This window comes from Pyricularia grisea (genome assembly GCF_004355905.1).
Source record: "Pyricularia grisea strain NI907 chromosome Unknown Pyricularia_grisea_NI907_Scaffold_11, whole genome shotgun sequence".
NCBI classification, from domain to species: domain Eukaryota; kingdom Fungi; phylum Ascomycota; class Sordariomycetes; order Magnaporthales; family Pyriculariaceae; genus Pyricularia; species Pyricularia grisea.
The window spans coordinates 333,366-348,057 of record NW_022156723.1 but is presented as its reverse complement, the minus strand read 5'-3'; the positions used below and the strand labels follow the sequence as shown (position 1 = coordinate 348,057).

Here is a 14,692-nt window from a genome sequence, read left to right as displayed (position 1 = left end):
ATTACAAAAGCGATCCTAGGAAAATAAAATTGCAATATAGGGGCGATCTTGTTCGAAAATTCAAAATTAAATGTAAAGAAAGGAAAGGCACACGGTATAAACTGCGTGCACGCGCCTAAACAAATATAAAATTACGAACCCTGGTATATTACTACGTGGGGTGGAATTAATTACGGTTGGCAATCGCCCAGGCACGCCATTCTATAATAATATGCGTTCCATTAAAAGCTCGAACACGTTACCATTTTCGACTTTAATAATTTGAACTAGATCATAAAAAATGTCAAAATGTAGTTTACGCACGGAACGCAAAATAGCAATGCAATAAACAATTTTAATAAAAGAAAAATGGGTTTCGGTAAAAATAAAATTTCCTTCGATTTCTTAAATAAGGTAAAACGGCCATAAACTAATATAACAATAAAAATGCCGATACCAGTTAATATTACGCCGCTTGTTAGAATATGGCGGAAATATGGCCCTGTAATTTGCGCAAAAATAACGTCGACATTTTTAATATTTTTACAATTTCCGGTTCGATAAAAGTAAAGAAGTTGAAAATATTCTTTTAAATTTTATACATTATTACTTTTTAAATTAAAAGGTGTTTTACTATTTATTTAGTTTTTATTTCGCATAAGCATTTTGATTCGTTAAATTATTTGATATATTTTTTGATATGGTTGTTTAACCCAGGTAATTATAAATGGTATGTAAAGCCGGTTTTTCCCAAACATGTTTTCAATTTTACCAACGTATGAATTTACAAATTTCTATTTCTAATGTAGGCTTTTGGTAAATGGGAATTCGGATATTTCGTCGAGATTTGATAAGAAGTTTTAAATATACGTATCGCCCATTATTTTCAATGTTGGCGATTTAAATGTTGGTCTTCGTTCCTTATTCAATTTCTGAACGGCCATTTGTATTTTTTGATTTCGATGTTAATAAAACCGGTGTGTTTTGACATTTTTTCGAGTTTTCTTTCCGTATATATAATCGACTTTGGAAATTATCTTCCTAACGTGGTATAATCAATCATTTCACCACAAATAGCAAACGGCTATACATTCCAGAAGTATGTTTAAATGGATTGGTTGGTATACCTTTTAAATTTTAATAATATTACCGGGCCGGAAATTGTTAAAACAGTTTTTCATTATTGGATTTTGGTTTGAATATATAAATAAAAATATATGGTTGTGGATAAAATCGAATTTGAATTGCTGTAATTTTGGCCTAAATGCAGATTTGCCAGCTTTTTCCAATCCGCAATAACATTTCCAATAATAGATTTTTAATTTAGTGGGATTTGGGTGGCGAGCGCACGAATTTTTGAATATTATATACGACGGTTGCTGGGTTTTGGTCGCAAATTTGGTAGTCCAAATACCGGTACCTGTGCCCAGGTTAAGAATACGGTGGAATGGGCCGTTTTCCTATATCGGCGCGCTTAAAAATCAGTTATTTAATATTAAAAATTATAGTTGGTGCTGCAAATTTGATTTTTGCCGTTATTTTCCAAATTTGGGGGAGGTAAAATATTTTTTTGAACTGATATAATTATTTTTGTGGGCTATGCGTTATTATGAGATTTGCCCTGTGTCACGGCCAGGCATACATTGGAGAACCTCAGTGTATTGGGCGCTATCGACGAAAATTCTAAACTGAAGAGAAGAGAGAAATTACAATCGACGACGCGCTCAAGAGACGCGCTTAAATCCGGAGGTAGTGGATCCTTGTCCGATCCCTGGCTCGGTGTGGAGCCGAGTCGTGATTCTGAGGGTAGGTCTAGGGGCCTGATCCTCACATTACCCCCCTCTAAGGCCTGATCGACGTAGGCGGTCAGAGTCTTGAGTTTGTCACGTGTGTCTCCTCGGGGCCTTCCTCCGCTCTCGTGTCTTTTTCGCATCGTGCTCGGCAACATTGTCCTCGGGTCCGTCCTCCGCAAAAACATCCTCTGCTGCGCTCCTGATCCACTGTTGCAAATTTACCGGAGGTCCTGCTGCGTCGGGGTACTCCCTGTGAAAGGTATCCAGCAGTACTGGTGAGTTTTTCAAGTCGCGGGCCTCATACCATGTCTCATCAGGGTCGAGTCCGACCCACGATACCTGATATTGCAACGTCTTCTTTCGTCCGAATAGACGTGAGGCCAACACTTGCTCCACCTCCCACTCCGGTTCTCCGTTAATTTCGACCGGTGGTTCCAGCTTTTGATACTGCTGAGGTAATGGATCCGTTGCTGCCTTGCGCAGTCGGCTGGCGTGGAACAGCTTACTACCTTTATACCAGGCAGGGGTGTCGAGAATGAAGCTGTGACCCTTTTCCTCGAGAATCGTCCATGGTCCTGCATTTTGCGAGTCCAACTTGGTCGTAGGAGCTTCTGTGGAAAACCCCTTTTTGCTAACGTAAACCGCATCTCCCACCGTAAAGTCGACCGGTCGCCGTTTCTTGTTAGCCTGCCTCTGTTGCTCTATTTGCGCCCCGAGTCCGTTGTTGCGGGCCAGTTCCTGAGCTTGCCGGGCTTGGCGGACCATTTCCAGCGCCTTTTGTTGCTGACCGATCTCCAGGTCTTTTTCGGGTAAAGGTAGAGAGAGCGGGTCTCTAGGGCGAGCTCCTGTTTCTGCTTCGATCGGTGCCATGCCGATAGAGGCGTGAACGGACGAGTTGTGGCCGAAGTCGAAGGCGGGAATATGCCGTCGCCAATTCGTTTGGTATTTGTCTNAATTTAGTGGGATTTGGGTGGCGAGCGCACGAATTTTTGAATATTATATACGACGGTTGCTGGGTTTTGGTCGCAAATTTGGTAGTCCAAATACCGGTACCTGTGCCCAGGTTAAGAATACGGTGGAATGGGCCGTTTTCCTATATCGGCGCGCTTAAAAATCAGTTATTTAATATTAAAAATTATAGTTGGTGCTGCAAATTTGATTTTTGCCGTTATTTTCCAAATTTGGGGGAGGTAAAATATTTTTTTGAACTGATATAATTATTTTTGTGGGCTATGCGTTATTATGAGATTTGCCCTGTGTCACGGCCAGGCATACATTGGAGAACCTCAGTGTATTGGGCGCTATCGACGAAAATTCTAAACTGAAGAGAAGAGAGAAATTACAATCGACGACGCGCTCAAGAGACGCGCTTAAATCCGGAGGTAGTGGATCCTTGTCCGATCCCTGGCTCGGTGTGGAGCCGAGTCGTGATTCTGAGGGTAGGTCTAGGGGCCTGATCCTCACATTACCCCCCTCTAAGGCCTGATCGACGTAGGCGGTCAGAGTCTTGAGTTTGTCACGTGTGTCTCCTCGGGGCCTTCCTCCGCTCTCGTGTCTTTTTCGCATCGTGCTCGGCAACATTGTCCTCGGGTCCGTCCTCCGCAAAAACATCCTCTGCTGCGCTCCTGATCCACTGTTGCAAATTTACCGGAGGTCCTGCTGCGTCGGGGTACTCCCTGTGAAAGGTATCCAGCAGTACTGGTGAGTTTTTCAAGTCGCGGGCCTCATACCATGTCTCATCAGGGTCGAGTCCGACCCACGATACCTGATATTGCAACGTCTTCTTTCGTCCGAATAGACGTGAGGCCAACACTTGCTCCACCTCCCACTCCGGTTCTCCGTTAATTTCGACCGGTGGTTCCAGCTTTTGATACTGCTGAGGTAATGGATCCGTTGCTGCCTTGCGCAGTCGGCTGGCGTGGAACAGCTTACTACCTTTATACCAGGCAGGGGTGTCGAGAATGAAGCTGTGACCCTTTTCCTCGAGAATCGTCCATGGTCCTGCATTTTGCGAGTCCAACTTGGTCGTAGGAGCTTCTGTGGAAAACCCCTTTTTGCTAACGTAAACCGCATCTCCCACCGTAAAGTCGACCGGTCGCCGTTTCTTGTTAGCCTGCCTCTGTTGCTCTATTTGCGCCCCGAGTCCGTTGTTGCGGGCCAGTTCCTGAGCTTGCCGGGCTTGGCGGACCATTTCCAGCGCCTTTTGTTGCTGACCGATCTCCAGGTCTTTTTCGGGTAAAGGTAGAGAGAGCGGGTCTCTAGGGCGAGCTCCTGTTTCTGCTTCGATCGGTGCCATGCCGATAGAGGCGTGAACGGACGAGTTGTGGCCGAAGTCGAAGGCGGGAATATGCCGTCGCCAATTCGTTTGGTATTTGTCTACATAAAAGCGCATTTTCTGATCCAATTTAGCGTTGGTAATTTCGACGCTGCCCTGACTTTGAGGGTGGCGGGCGCTTCCATGTTTATGCTTTGTTCCTGTCAACTCGTTTAAAGTGTTTAGGAACTCGGATATAAACGGTCCGGCGTTGTCGGAAAGCCATAAGTCGGGGACGCCTTTCCAACGGTACACGGTCTGATAATACCGCATGGCCAAGGTCTCCGCGGTGTCCGTCTTCTTTCCCGGTAGGGTGGCCAAAAGTTTGGTTAGTCGGCAGATAAAAACCCAGACGTAATCGTAGCCTTCTTTATCCTTGGGCATAGCTTTGCCGTCTACCATCACGTGCTGCCAACACCGTCTAGGGATCTCCAGTGGGTGCAGCAGCCCAGGCGTCTTATCATGTCGTACCTTGTTGCGTTGACATTCGCGACAATTCTTAATGTAGCGTTTGACGTCTCGATTTCGGTCGGGCCACCAGTAATCTCTTTTCAGGCGGCTCAGGGTTTTGTTCTGGCCTCCATGGCCGAAGATCTTGGGCTCATGAGCTTCGCGGATGAGAGCCGTTCTTAAGGAGATCTTGCCATCCTGGGTAGTCTCGGGTACCGTTAACAGACTGTCATGGCGACCTAGGTTCTGTTTTAGGTTCTCTTCCAGGATAAGGGCCACTAGGTCAGCTCCTTGAGGTGCGGAGGGTTCCAAGTTGTTAATGGTTGGAAGAGGTTCGCCGGGTCGGGAGTCGATCTTTTCTGGAGGGATTAGTGCAATGGTGCGGTCTAACACAGCTCGGGCCTTGACCGTAGGGCTGTCGATGGTTTTGCGCGAAAGGGCATCGGCTGCCACATTATCCTTGCCGGGACGGTATTTAAAGGTGATGTCGAAATTGGCCAGGTAATCTGCCCATCGTATCTGGCGCGCGGACAAAAGTTTCTTGGTTGACCAATAAATCAGGGCCTGGTGATCGGTAAAAACACAAAACTTGGTACCTAACAGGGCTGGTTCGAAGTCCTTCAGCGTATTGATTACAGCCAATAGTTCCTGATCCTGAATCGGATAGTTTTGTTCAGCAGGGGACATGATTTTGGACGAATAGCCGATTGGCTTCCAGCTGCCATCGTCCTGTTGCTGCCACACGACACCGGCGGTGGCCCTGCCACTGGCGTCGGTGTCCATCCGGACAGGCATACCGGGTTTAAAGAAACTCATCACGGGGGTGGTGACCACCAGTTCTTTCAAAGCTTCAAAAGCGGCCTTCTGCTCGGGGCCTTTTTCGAACGGGACTCCCTTTCTCAATAATCGGGTCAGAGGTTCTGCTTGTTCGCTGGCGTGATGGCAGAACGTCCGGACGAAATTACATAAGCCTAGGAAGGATCGTACGGCGGAAACGGAGGTGACGTCGTCCCATTGCCAGCTGGTGATGGCTTCGACCTTTTTGGGGTCGATGCGGATACCTTTACCGATCTCTAGAAGTAAACCCAGGTACTCGATTTCGAAAACGCCGAAACTTGACTTTTTTATATCGCCTTGGAGTCCGGCTTTGTGCAGCCTGTAAATAACCTCCTCGGTTTGCTCAAAGTTGACTTGCTCCGATTTATCCTCGGTATAAATTAACACGTCGTCTGCGTAGGCGCTCGCGAAAGCGTCCAGCAGTTCATTAAGCTGAGCGTTGATAAAAGCTTGGAACCAGGCGGGTCCGACCTTCAGTCCAAAGGGTAGGACCTTCCACTGAAATGTGCCTTGTCGTGTTTTGAACGCCGTTAAATACTGTGACTTCGGATCCATTAGCAATCTGTTAAAAGCTCGAATAATGTCGATCTTGGTCATCCTCCGGGCTTTTCCACATTTGCTCAACGTCCCGGCCACGTCGGGGGCAAGTACTTGTCGTCCTTTGATGAATTTGTTTACCCATCTGTAATCCACACAAAAACGTTGCTCCTTCGATTGCGGTTTAGGAACGAACAAAGTTGAAGCTGCGGTCTCCTCCATTGTCCGTTCAATAAAATCAATCCTCAGAAGTTCGTCGATGGTTTCCTTTTCCAACTCCATCATCGCGAAAGGGGTCGAATATCGGGCTGGCCTCCCCTCCAAAGGTTTCTCGAGTTCCAAAACTACGTCGAAACCGGGTCGGCTAGGCGGGAGAATCGTCGACGCCTTTTTGGAAAAGAATCCCTCAAGGTGGGCAAGTGCTTTGGGCAACTTGGCTCGTACTTGCGCGATGTGCTCCGGGTCTTCGTCTGCAGGGAATGGAATGGGACGTCCATCGTGAGTCTTGTTCCACTGCAGGGCTGATACCGCATTCAGGCTGGTCGTAGGCGTGTCGTTTACTGGTACCAACGGTATAGGCTCCGTGGGTAACGGGGATCGTTTCCATCGATCTTGACGAGGGTCGTTAAGGAGGGCACAAATATTAGCTGGCAGGCCTTTGTTGGAAACGGTCTTTGGGATTGTCGGTAAGGCGCTAATTTCTGCGATTTGAGCCTGGTTTCCGTTTTGGCGTTTAGGGCCTTGAAGTATCTTGCGGACCTGGATGCGACGGTCTTCTTGTTCCATCTTGCGGTCCCGGCGGTCTGCGTCAGCTTGGGCCTCGAGGTCCAGAGGCGGATTTGAACGTTGTACAACGATTGCGGGTGAGTATTGGGCCATGGCGGGCAGGTCGTTGGGCCAAACGAAGCTGCGGGTAGCTGGGAATAAGCCTACTCGATGCTTCGTCCACCATTCTTGTCCGATAAACACATCGTGTGCCGTTTCGAGGAGGATGAATTTCTGCCGTGGGAATTGTCGTCCGTCGATTTGCAAAGTGAGCCGAAGGTATTCGGTGGCTCTTGCGGTAACCTTCCCGTTAAAATCTCCAAAGTCCAAAGGTTTGGGGAGCTTTTTGATAGGTAGCTCTAAACGTTGGGCGACCTTTTTCGCGAGGCTCGGTCGAATGGATAAGTACACATCTGCTCCGGTGTCACAGAGAGCTTGGGCGTTGAGACCACGACCTTTGTCTTGCAATTGAATGGGAGCAAGGAAGGTGTTTAATTTGGGTGATCTATCGATTTTTGCTATCTGAGGCATGCAGACTGCCGAGGAGACTTCCGGCAGCCTTAGCAGTTTTCCGAATCCGACGAAGATGAGCTGTGGCCGGATCGTTCACCAGCTTCTCGATCGCCTTCGTGTTGAAGGGCGAGAACGGCGGCGATGTGAGCGGCCTTTTCGGGGCAATTGCGTGCCAGGTGCCCGGCTTCTTTGCAAAGGAAGCATCTACCCTCAGTGACCAATTTGGCGTTTTCTCTGCTGGGCGACTTCGGGGCGTCAATGGTCTGTGTGCGGGTTTGGTTCTTGGCTTCCTGGCTGTGCCGGCGATTCTCGTGTCGACGCTGTTTGCGTTCGGCGCTGGCTGAACGCTCACGGCGCTCTTCCCTCTTTTTGCGGTTCTCGCGGAGCTCCTCCCAAGCGCGTTGTTGGGCCAGCGCCGAGTTCGCAACTTCTCCGGCAAAGGTCTCGTACGAGATATTTGGGTCTTTGGATAGGCTGAGAAGCTGGGGGTTCAGGTTGGCAGGAATGTGCTCATAGAGAACCAACTTGCGTTCCGTTTTGGCAATGTTGGCTTTATCGGCTAGGCTGTTAACCTTGCCAATAAACTGGTGGATGTCTGTTGACTTGTCCGACAGACTAAACTTCAGGTGACGAAGCTCCTCACGGGCTTTGGAGGCTTGATTGTCATCGTGGTAAACAGCGGCTAGGGTCGCGACCATTTCGGCCGCGCTGCTGAAAGGCATAATGGTGGATTCATAGCGGCCTTGGATAAGGTCGTTGGCAAGCCCTTCAGTGAGGGAATTGATCACCGCCATGCGGCTTCTTTCTGTTTTATAAGTTTCGTCGTCCTCTACAAATTTATCTGCGATTTTGGTGATCCATTTATCAAAACGATCCTTATCACCATCAAACATGCCGGGGTCGATGCCGGCTTTACGTGCCGTCCTGTCGTAGGCAGGGTTTTTAGCATTTTGGTTACTTCCGTAAGGCTCAAATGCTGTCCGGGCAGCGATACCATGGGGCTTAAACTCAGCCCCTCCAAAGGCGCTGTTCAAAGGCGTAATACCGCGGGTTTGACGGGTGGCATTGTTACTCCGGGTGGCAAGCTGGTCTTTAAGTTGGGCAATGGTGGCCAAAAGATCTTGCAGCTGTGATTGAGTGATGGTAGCCTGGCCGGTTGTGCTTTCGCTTTCGTCNTTCTCCGGCAAAGGTCTCGTACGAGATATTTGGGTCTTTGGATAGGCTGAGAAGCTGGGGGTTCAGGTTGGCAGGAATGTGCTCATAGAGAACCAACTTGCGTTCCGTTTTGGCAATGTTGGCTTTATCGGCTAGGCTGTTAACCTTGCCAATAAACTGGTGGATGTCTGTTGACTTGTCCGACAGACTAAACTTCAGGTGACGAAGCTCCTCACGGGCTTTGGAGGCTTGATTGTCATCGTGGTAAACAGCGGCTAGGGTCGCGACCATTTCGGCCGCGCTGCTGAAAGGCATAATGGTGGATTCATAGCGGCCTTGGATAAGGTCGTTGGCAAGCCCTTCAGTGAGGGAATTGATCACCGCCATGCGGCTTCTTTCTGTTTTATAAGTTTCGTCGTCCTCTACAAATTTATCTGCGATTTTGGTGATCCATTTATCAAAACGATCCTTATCACCATCAAACATGCCGGGGTCGATGCCGGCTTTACGTGCCGTCCTGTCGTAGGCAGGGTTTTTAGCATTTTGGTTACTTCCGTAAGGCTCAAATGCTGTCCGGGCAGCGATACCATGGGGCTTAAACTCAGCCCCTCCAAAGGCGCTGTTCAAAGGCGTAATACCGCGGGTTTGACGGGTGGCATTGTTACTCCGGGTGGCAAGCTGGTCTTTAAGTTGGGCAATGGTGGCCAAAAGATCTTGCAGCTGTGATTGAGTGATGGTAGCCTGGCCGGTTGTGCTTTCGCTTTCGTCTGCCATTTCGCTTCTCATTTGGGCGGCAGGCGAGGGCGCTCTGCTTGGAGATTTCGGAATTTCGTTCCTGCCGTCTGACGTTTTGGCAGAAGGTTGGTGGGGAGGGCTTCGCGCCTCTCCTGGGTGCTCAGAAACTGACTCGTACTCGTACGATCCGTCAACTTCGATGCTGTCGACTGGCTGATCTTGCTCTGTGTCGGATTGGGGCTCAACGGGCTCTTCAGGCTCTGTGTTGGCGCTGGTAGGAGCGGGCTCTACTGGCTCTGGGCTCACTGGGGCAAATGTAATCTCTCCGTTTTGATCCGAACCTTCGGTGTTGGGAGTAGCAGTGCCTGAAGCCAAATTATCTGGCTTTGCTGAGTTTGCGTTTGTCACGCGTTGGGATTGGCGAATCGGTGGGCCGTAATTCTTACGCGGCGACATTGATTTCGCGAATGGTGTCTTCTGTGGCCTAGTTTACCGTCGTGCACAGCCGACGTGGTGAACGATTGAATGAAGGGATTGAACGATATATTTTAATTGCTTCACCAGCAAATCATAGTGAGTTTAGAATTATGTCACGGCCAGGCATACATTGGAGAACCTCAGTGTATTAGGCGCTATCGACGAAAATTCTAAACTGAAGAGAAGAGAGAAATTACAATCGACGACGCGCTCAAGAGACGCGCTTAAATCCGGAGGTAGTGGATCCTTGTCCGATCCCTGGCTCGGTGTGGAGCCGAGTCGTGATTCTGAGGGTAGGTCTAGGGGCCTGATCCTCACATTTATGGAAGATTAATCGATTTTATTAATATATTAAGCTTTAACAAACAAAGTTTAATTTAATGCAAAATTACTCATAACACTGCAGCTCGACATATCAAGCATTTGCCTAGTTGAATTTTTCGCACTTCCCAATTGTATAACAGTATATAACTCGCACTTTTCAACTTATTATTTTCGGCTGATAAATGATTTATTGCACATCAACTCAACCAACTATATTAAACTTCAGCTCCTTGCACCTATTTCTACTCGCTCGAACAAACAATTCTTAACACAGCCAAAATGCGATTCTCTGCCGCTATTATCCCGGTTGCTTTGGTCGTTTTCCAGGCCTGCGGCGTCTTTGGTTACAAATGCCGCATATCTCTGATGAATGGAAGCGATTCGACTGACGATTACGCGGACGGAAAGCCTGGAGATACCGTCAACTTAGAAGCAAACAATGGAGATATTGTCAAAGTTTATATCCGCGACAATTGCTATTACGATATTCTCAACAAGGAGAAAATGCCGGCGAGCTACACAATTAAAACCAAAAGGCTTTAATCATCGCAAAATTTATAATTTGCAGAGATAAAATATTAAACTATTGTTACGACCAGAAGGTTGGGCCGGTACCAGGGAGGCCAGGTGGGGTTACACCCGTCCTGACGACATTCGTCAAGAAAAACACAGATAATGCATGTCAATTCGAAACAGGATTCGGTTAAATCCACAGTTGCAATGGTACATTTTTTTTCCATTTCCGAGTTGTTGGTTTTAAAACATTTGAACAACCATGTTTTACCTTATTTATCTGCACCGCCAACCTAATTTGCAACCTTGCAAATTATTCGTTCCCTCCGAAATTTTCCTCCAAATTCGTTTCTGTCCCATTCGCGACGCCATTTTTCTGTCCTTGACCGGCCACCGCCCAAATATCCGGGCCATGTGTCTTTCACTTGTTTGGAACGCGCGGCGCTCGCTGTCGGCTCTGGGCTTTGGTCTTTTGTAAATTCTAAAAAGTAACATAGATTTATTAAAAGTTAAATATTATGTTATTACCCGAATGTTCACACCACAATTGCTGAAACGTTTTGAATTTAATTACTGCGTTTACCGAAGTAATTGGAACTAATTATTTCCTACCACGTTTAAACAACGCTGTACTCTTTTACGCGACTGGCCGCCGTATCCTCCGCGATAGGCCACGTATAATCTCGACATTATTAAATTTACCATATTCCGTTCCCTTTCCGAAAACACAGTTGGACGCGTATACGTTTCCTGGCTCGATCGCGAAAGGGTAACGCCCGACAGTCGTGCTCCAATTCGCTCTGTCGATAATAAGGTGTGCATTTACGTGCTACAGCGATACCGCGAGTGCCATAACCTTGATCACGCGTTTACCGGATTTCCTGTAGTACGCGAGGGCGAGGTGGCGTTTAAGGCATTTAAGCTTGCAAACACGCTCCTGCCTATGGCCGGATTTGCATCCCTTTCCGCATTTATATTAAAGCTTGGAAAAAGGCAAAGGTTTTTGTATATTAATTTGCCTTGGGTTTTAAAAAACGGATTTCGTGCAAAGGAGATTATCAATATGTACTGGGAGGAGGAGATGGAGCGTAATATGGGGATTTGCGTTATAAATTGGGTATTAAAACGCCACCGGATTTAAAAAATGTCCGGACGCGAGAGAGATTCTCGAAGCAGCACTCAAAAGACTAATTAGCGTTTTACATTCGAGGCTGTTATAATTGCGTAAAATATACGCGATGGGATGTAAATAAACATAGTTCGCCATGCCTATTTAAAACAAATGACCTAATGGTTTTGCTGAGCCATTTAAAGGCTTTCCAGTAATTAGTCCCATTTAAAATAATAAAATTACACCACAAACAAAGAATTTGGAAATGTTAAAACACCCAATATTTTGGATGGAAGCCCTGTCAGGAAGCCGATTATTAAAACAGAATGTTATATAACCCAACGAAGGATAGAAAATGCCTACAAAGCGGGGTAAAATATATTGTTATAATATGCTTCACAACGGGTATTATAACGCCAACCGTAACTAAATTTTCCAAATTTCGCCTCCTGGCTATTTAAAGCTGGCAATGTGCTGTAACCTACCTGCCACCGACAAATATCGTACAAATCCCGCACGAGTCCGATCAACAACCCGCCTCGCGTTCCCACCACCGATATCGACGTGCCCATGGCAACAGCAGAAGCAAAACCGTTAGGTGGGGTAGCGGGGTTTGACGGCGAGGTGCGCCGCGTCTGGCCAACCACAGAGCCTCTTGCTCCGAACTTGCTTGGCGGTCATATCACATGGGCGTCGCCGCCATGGTAAGCAACCATATACTGGCCCTTACTTACTGCCCGGTCGAACTGCATGTTTTTATTGGCACGGGACCTATGCGACGAGTTGTTTGCCTTGTATGCTCGACTAATAGTACCGTCGGACCAATCGGTCGCTACGGTATTTTAGTCTCAAACCTGCGATAAAGGAAGTCTGCCATGTCACATTTGTACATATACGGCTGCTAGGTCAAAATATCACATAGGATTTTCTGCATACGCTTTTACACGCGACAGCCCCTGGCGAAATGCCGTGTTTTTAAAATGAATAATTCGGAGTTTGGTCTCATAAGGCACATCTTCTGAATTGTTTGTACTGTAAAGAGCACGATGCTTGCAAGGCTAAGTCAAAACCTCTGGTGCCCGAACACCCCCGGTCACCGAACATGCCTTTCCCCACACCCGCGTTTACCCCCTCAAAACGCGAAATCTTGTTTCTCGCCCAAACCTACGCCTTTTTCGTTGCTAGCTAGCTTAACTCGTAGCTCTTCCGCACATGAAGCTATATACAGATGCTGATGTTGCCCTAGCGGTAGAACGCGTTCGCGCGGGCTCCGGACTTCGGGCCACCGCGAAACATTTCGGTATTCCACTTTCGACACTCACGGCCGAATTCGAGGCGTTCCCGGCCGCGCGATTACAAACTCGACCTTCCAAGAGCTTTCTACAGTCCAGGAAAATCGCCTAGAAGGCTGGATTTCGAGGCTGGAGGCCTTTACTAGAATTAGGTAGTTTACAACACAAACACGAAGGGAGAGTAGCTGAGTCCTAGGTGGCAGCGCTGAGAAGATGACCACTCGGAGGTGGATCTGATGGCCGTGGTTTTCCTCATGTACGACCAACTCTCTGGGAGCTGCTGGGGTCCTCCCATCACGTTAAATCAAATTTACTGTCCGACTATATACCTCGTGCGTTGCAGGGCCCGAATAATCCGCTTCCCTGGTTGATTTCAGGCTTCGTGCGGGCTTGTCCGGCGTGGTCAGTTGAGAATGTAGTACTACGCTCGCCAAACGTATCATATCTTGCTCTAACAAAGATCGTAATGGGGACCCACTTATCCCATCAATCTCAATTCCCTATCTGGTGCCCCCTACAAGGTAATGGTGTTACAAATAACGCTCGAATACAGGAAGCAAACCTTGTCCATTGTTCTCAAGCTTCCACTATTTCTATTCAGCAAACCTTATCGTGTCAACAGCTAATATTAACCTAATCAATCATTCCCACTCGAAGAGAAAACAACTCTTGGTATAAAGCACCAGATAAGAGCCCTGGTGCGCAAACCAAGGTTTGGCTTAACCAGTCAACCGTGGCTGTGCAGATTATAAAATTTAAAAGTGGTAAACCGTTATATTTATAAATCGTTCGGAGCGTACGTGTTAATATAAAATTTATATTTAACCCGTTTATTTTACCGTAAATTTCGTTGACCAAAACGTTACGCGTTACGCGTTTACATTTGGTGGAAAACCAATATATGATATTACCTTATATTTCGAAATTATTCTCGTATTTGTGACTAATTTCGTTACTATACAAGACTATGTAATTTCTTTGTAAATTTTGATCCTTTAAATTGGCGAACGATCCTTTTCCAGATACGTATAGTTTGGCTATTTTTATAATTAATGAAATATATTTTAACCCATTTAATTAATTTTCAATTTGCCATTATAATCGTTTATTAAACGTTTTAATTTTTCCAGCAAAGCCCTTTCCGCATCGTCGTAGGCGTTTCTTTTTGTCCTGGTCGGACGGATATTTAAGTTTACGGGGAACGTGAAACAGACAAGTTTTTTTCGGCCGTACAAAGCGTGCCCAAGCCGCTAAGCATTTTAATTCCTTTCATGTTAGCAGCTCAAAACATGCAGCCCCAGCTTTTTACCCCCCACACATTTGTAGTAAAGGCGCCCGCCTAGCCTACCGTCAAAGCCCTGTGAGGCCGTCTCCAATATTCCTAAAGTTAACTATATATATTTTTTATTTGTCATATTGTACATTAGCTAAAATACTTTATTATCGACGACGAACGGTGCTGTTACCAAATATAAAATTGAGAAGGTAGCTATGATAAATTCCTGTTCCATTAATAATCAACCTGTATACCTACGTTAAATGAGCACCTTACTAAACCCGCTCTTTATTCCTTTGTTAAAAGTATTACCCAGAAGAATTACAGGTAATTTTAATATAAACATACCAAATATAAGCGCTTTAACTTGAAAGTTTTAAAAAGAACGCACTAATTCAAGGGTTAAAAACGGTTTTTAAAGCAAAGACGCATTATTTATGCGCATAAATTAAAAACTATTAACATGTAAAATTTGTTATAATATTACCTTAAAATGTCTACATTTTATTAGCGCGAAAATATATGCATTAGCCCCATTAATTTAATTCTTTAAGGAGGTTTTTAAATATTCAAATATTTTATATTTTAAAATTGTGGAAAACGTCGGCAAAACCCGTAATA

At 46.4% G+C, this 14,692-nt stretch overlaps 4 protein-coding genes across 4 annotated transcripts; 1 reads left to right on the top strand and 3 right to left on the bottom strand.

The window, feature by feature from the left end:
* Positions 1–1,862: 1,862 nt before the first annotated feature.
* Positions 1,863–2,642, bottom strand: PgNI_12307 (uncharacterized protein; the record flags this gene model as incomplete). The annotated part of the gene is made up of 1 exon (XM_031132259.1): positions 1,863–2,642. One exon carries the CDS (start codon positions 2,640–2,642, stop codon positions 1,863–1,865), a length of 780 nt encoding a protein of 259 aa, XP_030976269.1.
* Positions 2,643–3,288: 646 nt separating this feature from the next.
* PgNI_12306 (uncharacterized protein) lies at positions 3,289–7,206 on the bottom strand (the record flags this gene model as incomplete). Its single annotated transcript, XM_031132258.1, has 1 exon — positions 3,289–7,206. One exon carries the CDS (start codon positions 7,204–7,206, stop codon positions 3,289–3,291), a length of 3,918 nt encoding a protein of 1,305 aa, XP_030976270.1.
* Positions 7,207–7,235: 29 nt separating this feature from the next.
* PgNI_12305 (uncharacterized protein) lies at positions 7,236–9,534 on the bottom strand (the record flags this gene model as incomplete). The annotated part of the gene is made up of 2 exons (XM_031132257.1): positions 7,236–8,349; positions 8,387–9,534. 2 exons carry the CDS (start codon positions 9,532–9,534, stop codon positions 7,236–7,238), a joined length of 2,262 nt encoding a protein of 753 aa, XP_030976271.1.
* Positions 9,535–10,654: 1,120 nt separating this feature from the next.
* Positions 10,655–11,533, top strand: PgNI_12304 (uncharacterized protein; the record flags this gene model as incomplete). Its single annotated transcript, XM_031132256.1, has 3 exons — positions 10,655–10,859; positions 10,981–11,067; positions 11,124–11,533. 3 exons carry the CDS (start codon positions 10,655–10,657, stop codon positions 11,531–11,533), a joined length of 702 nt encoding a protein of 233 aa, XP_030976279.1.
* Between the last annotated feature and the right edge of the window lie 3,159 nt (positions 11,534–14,692).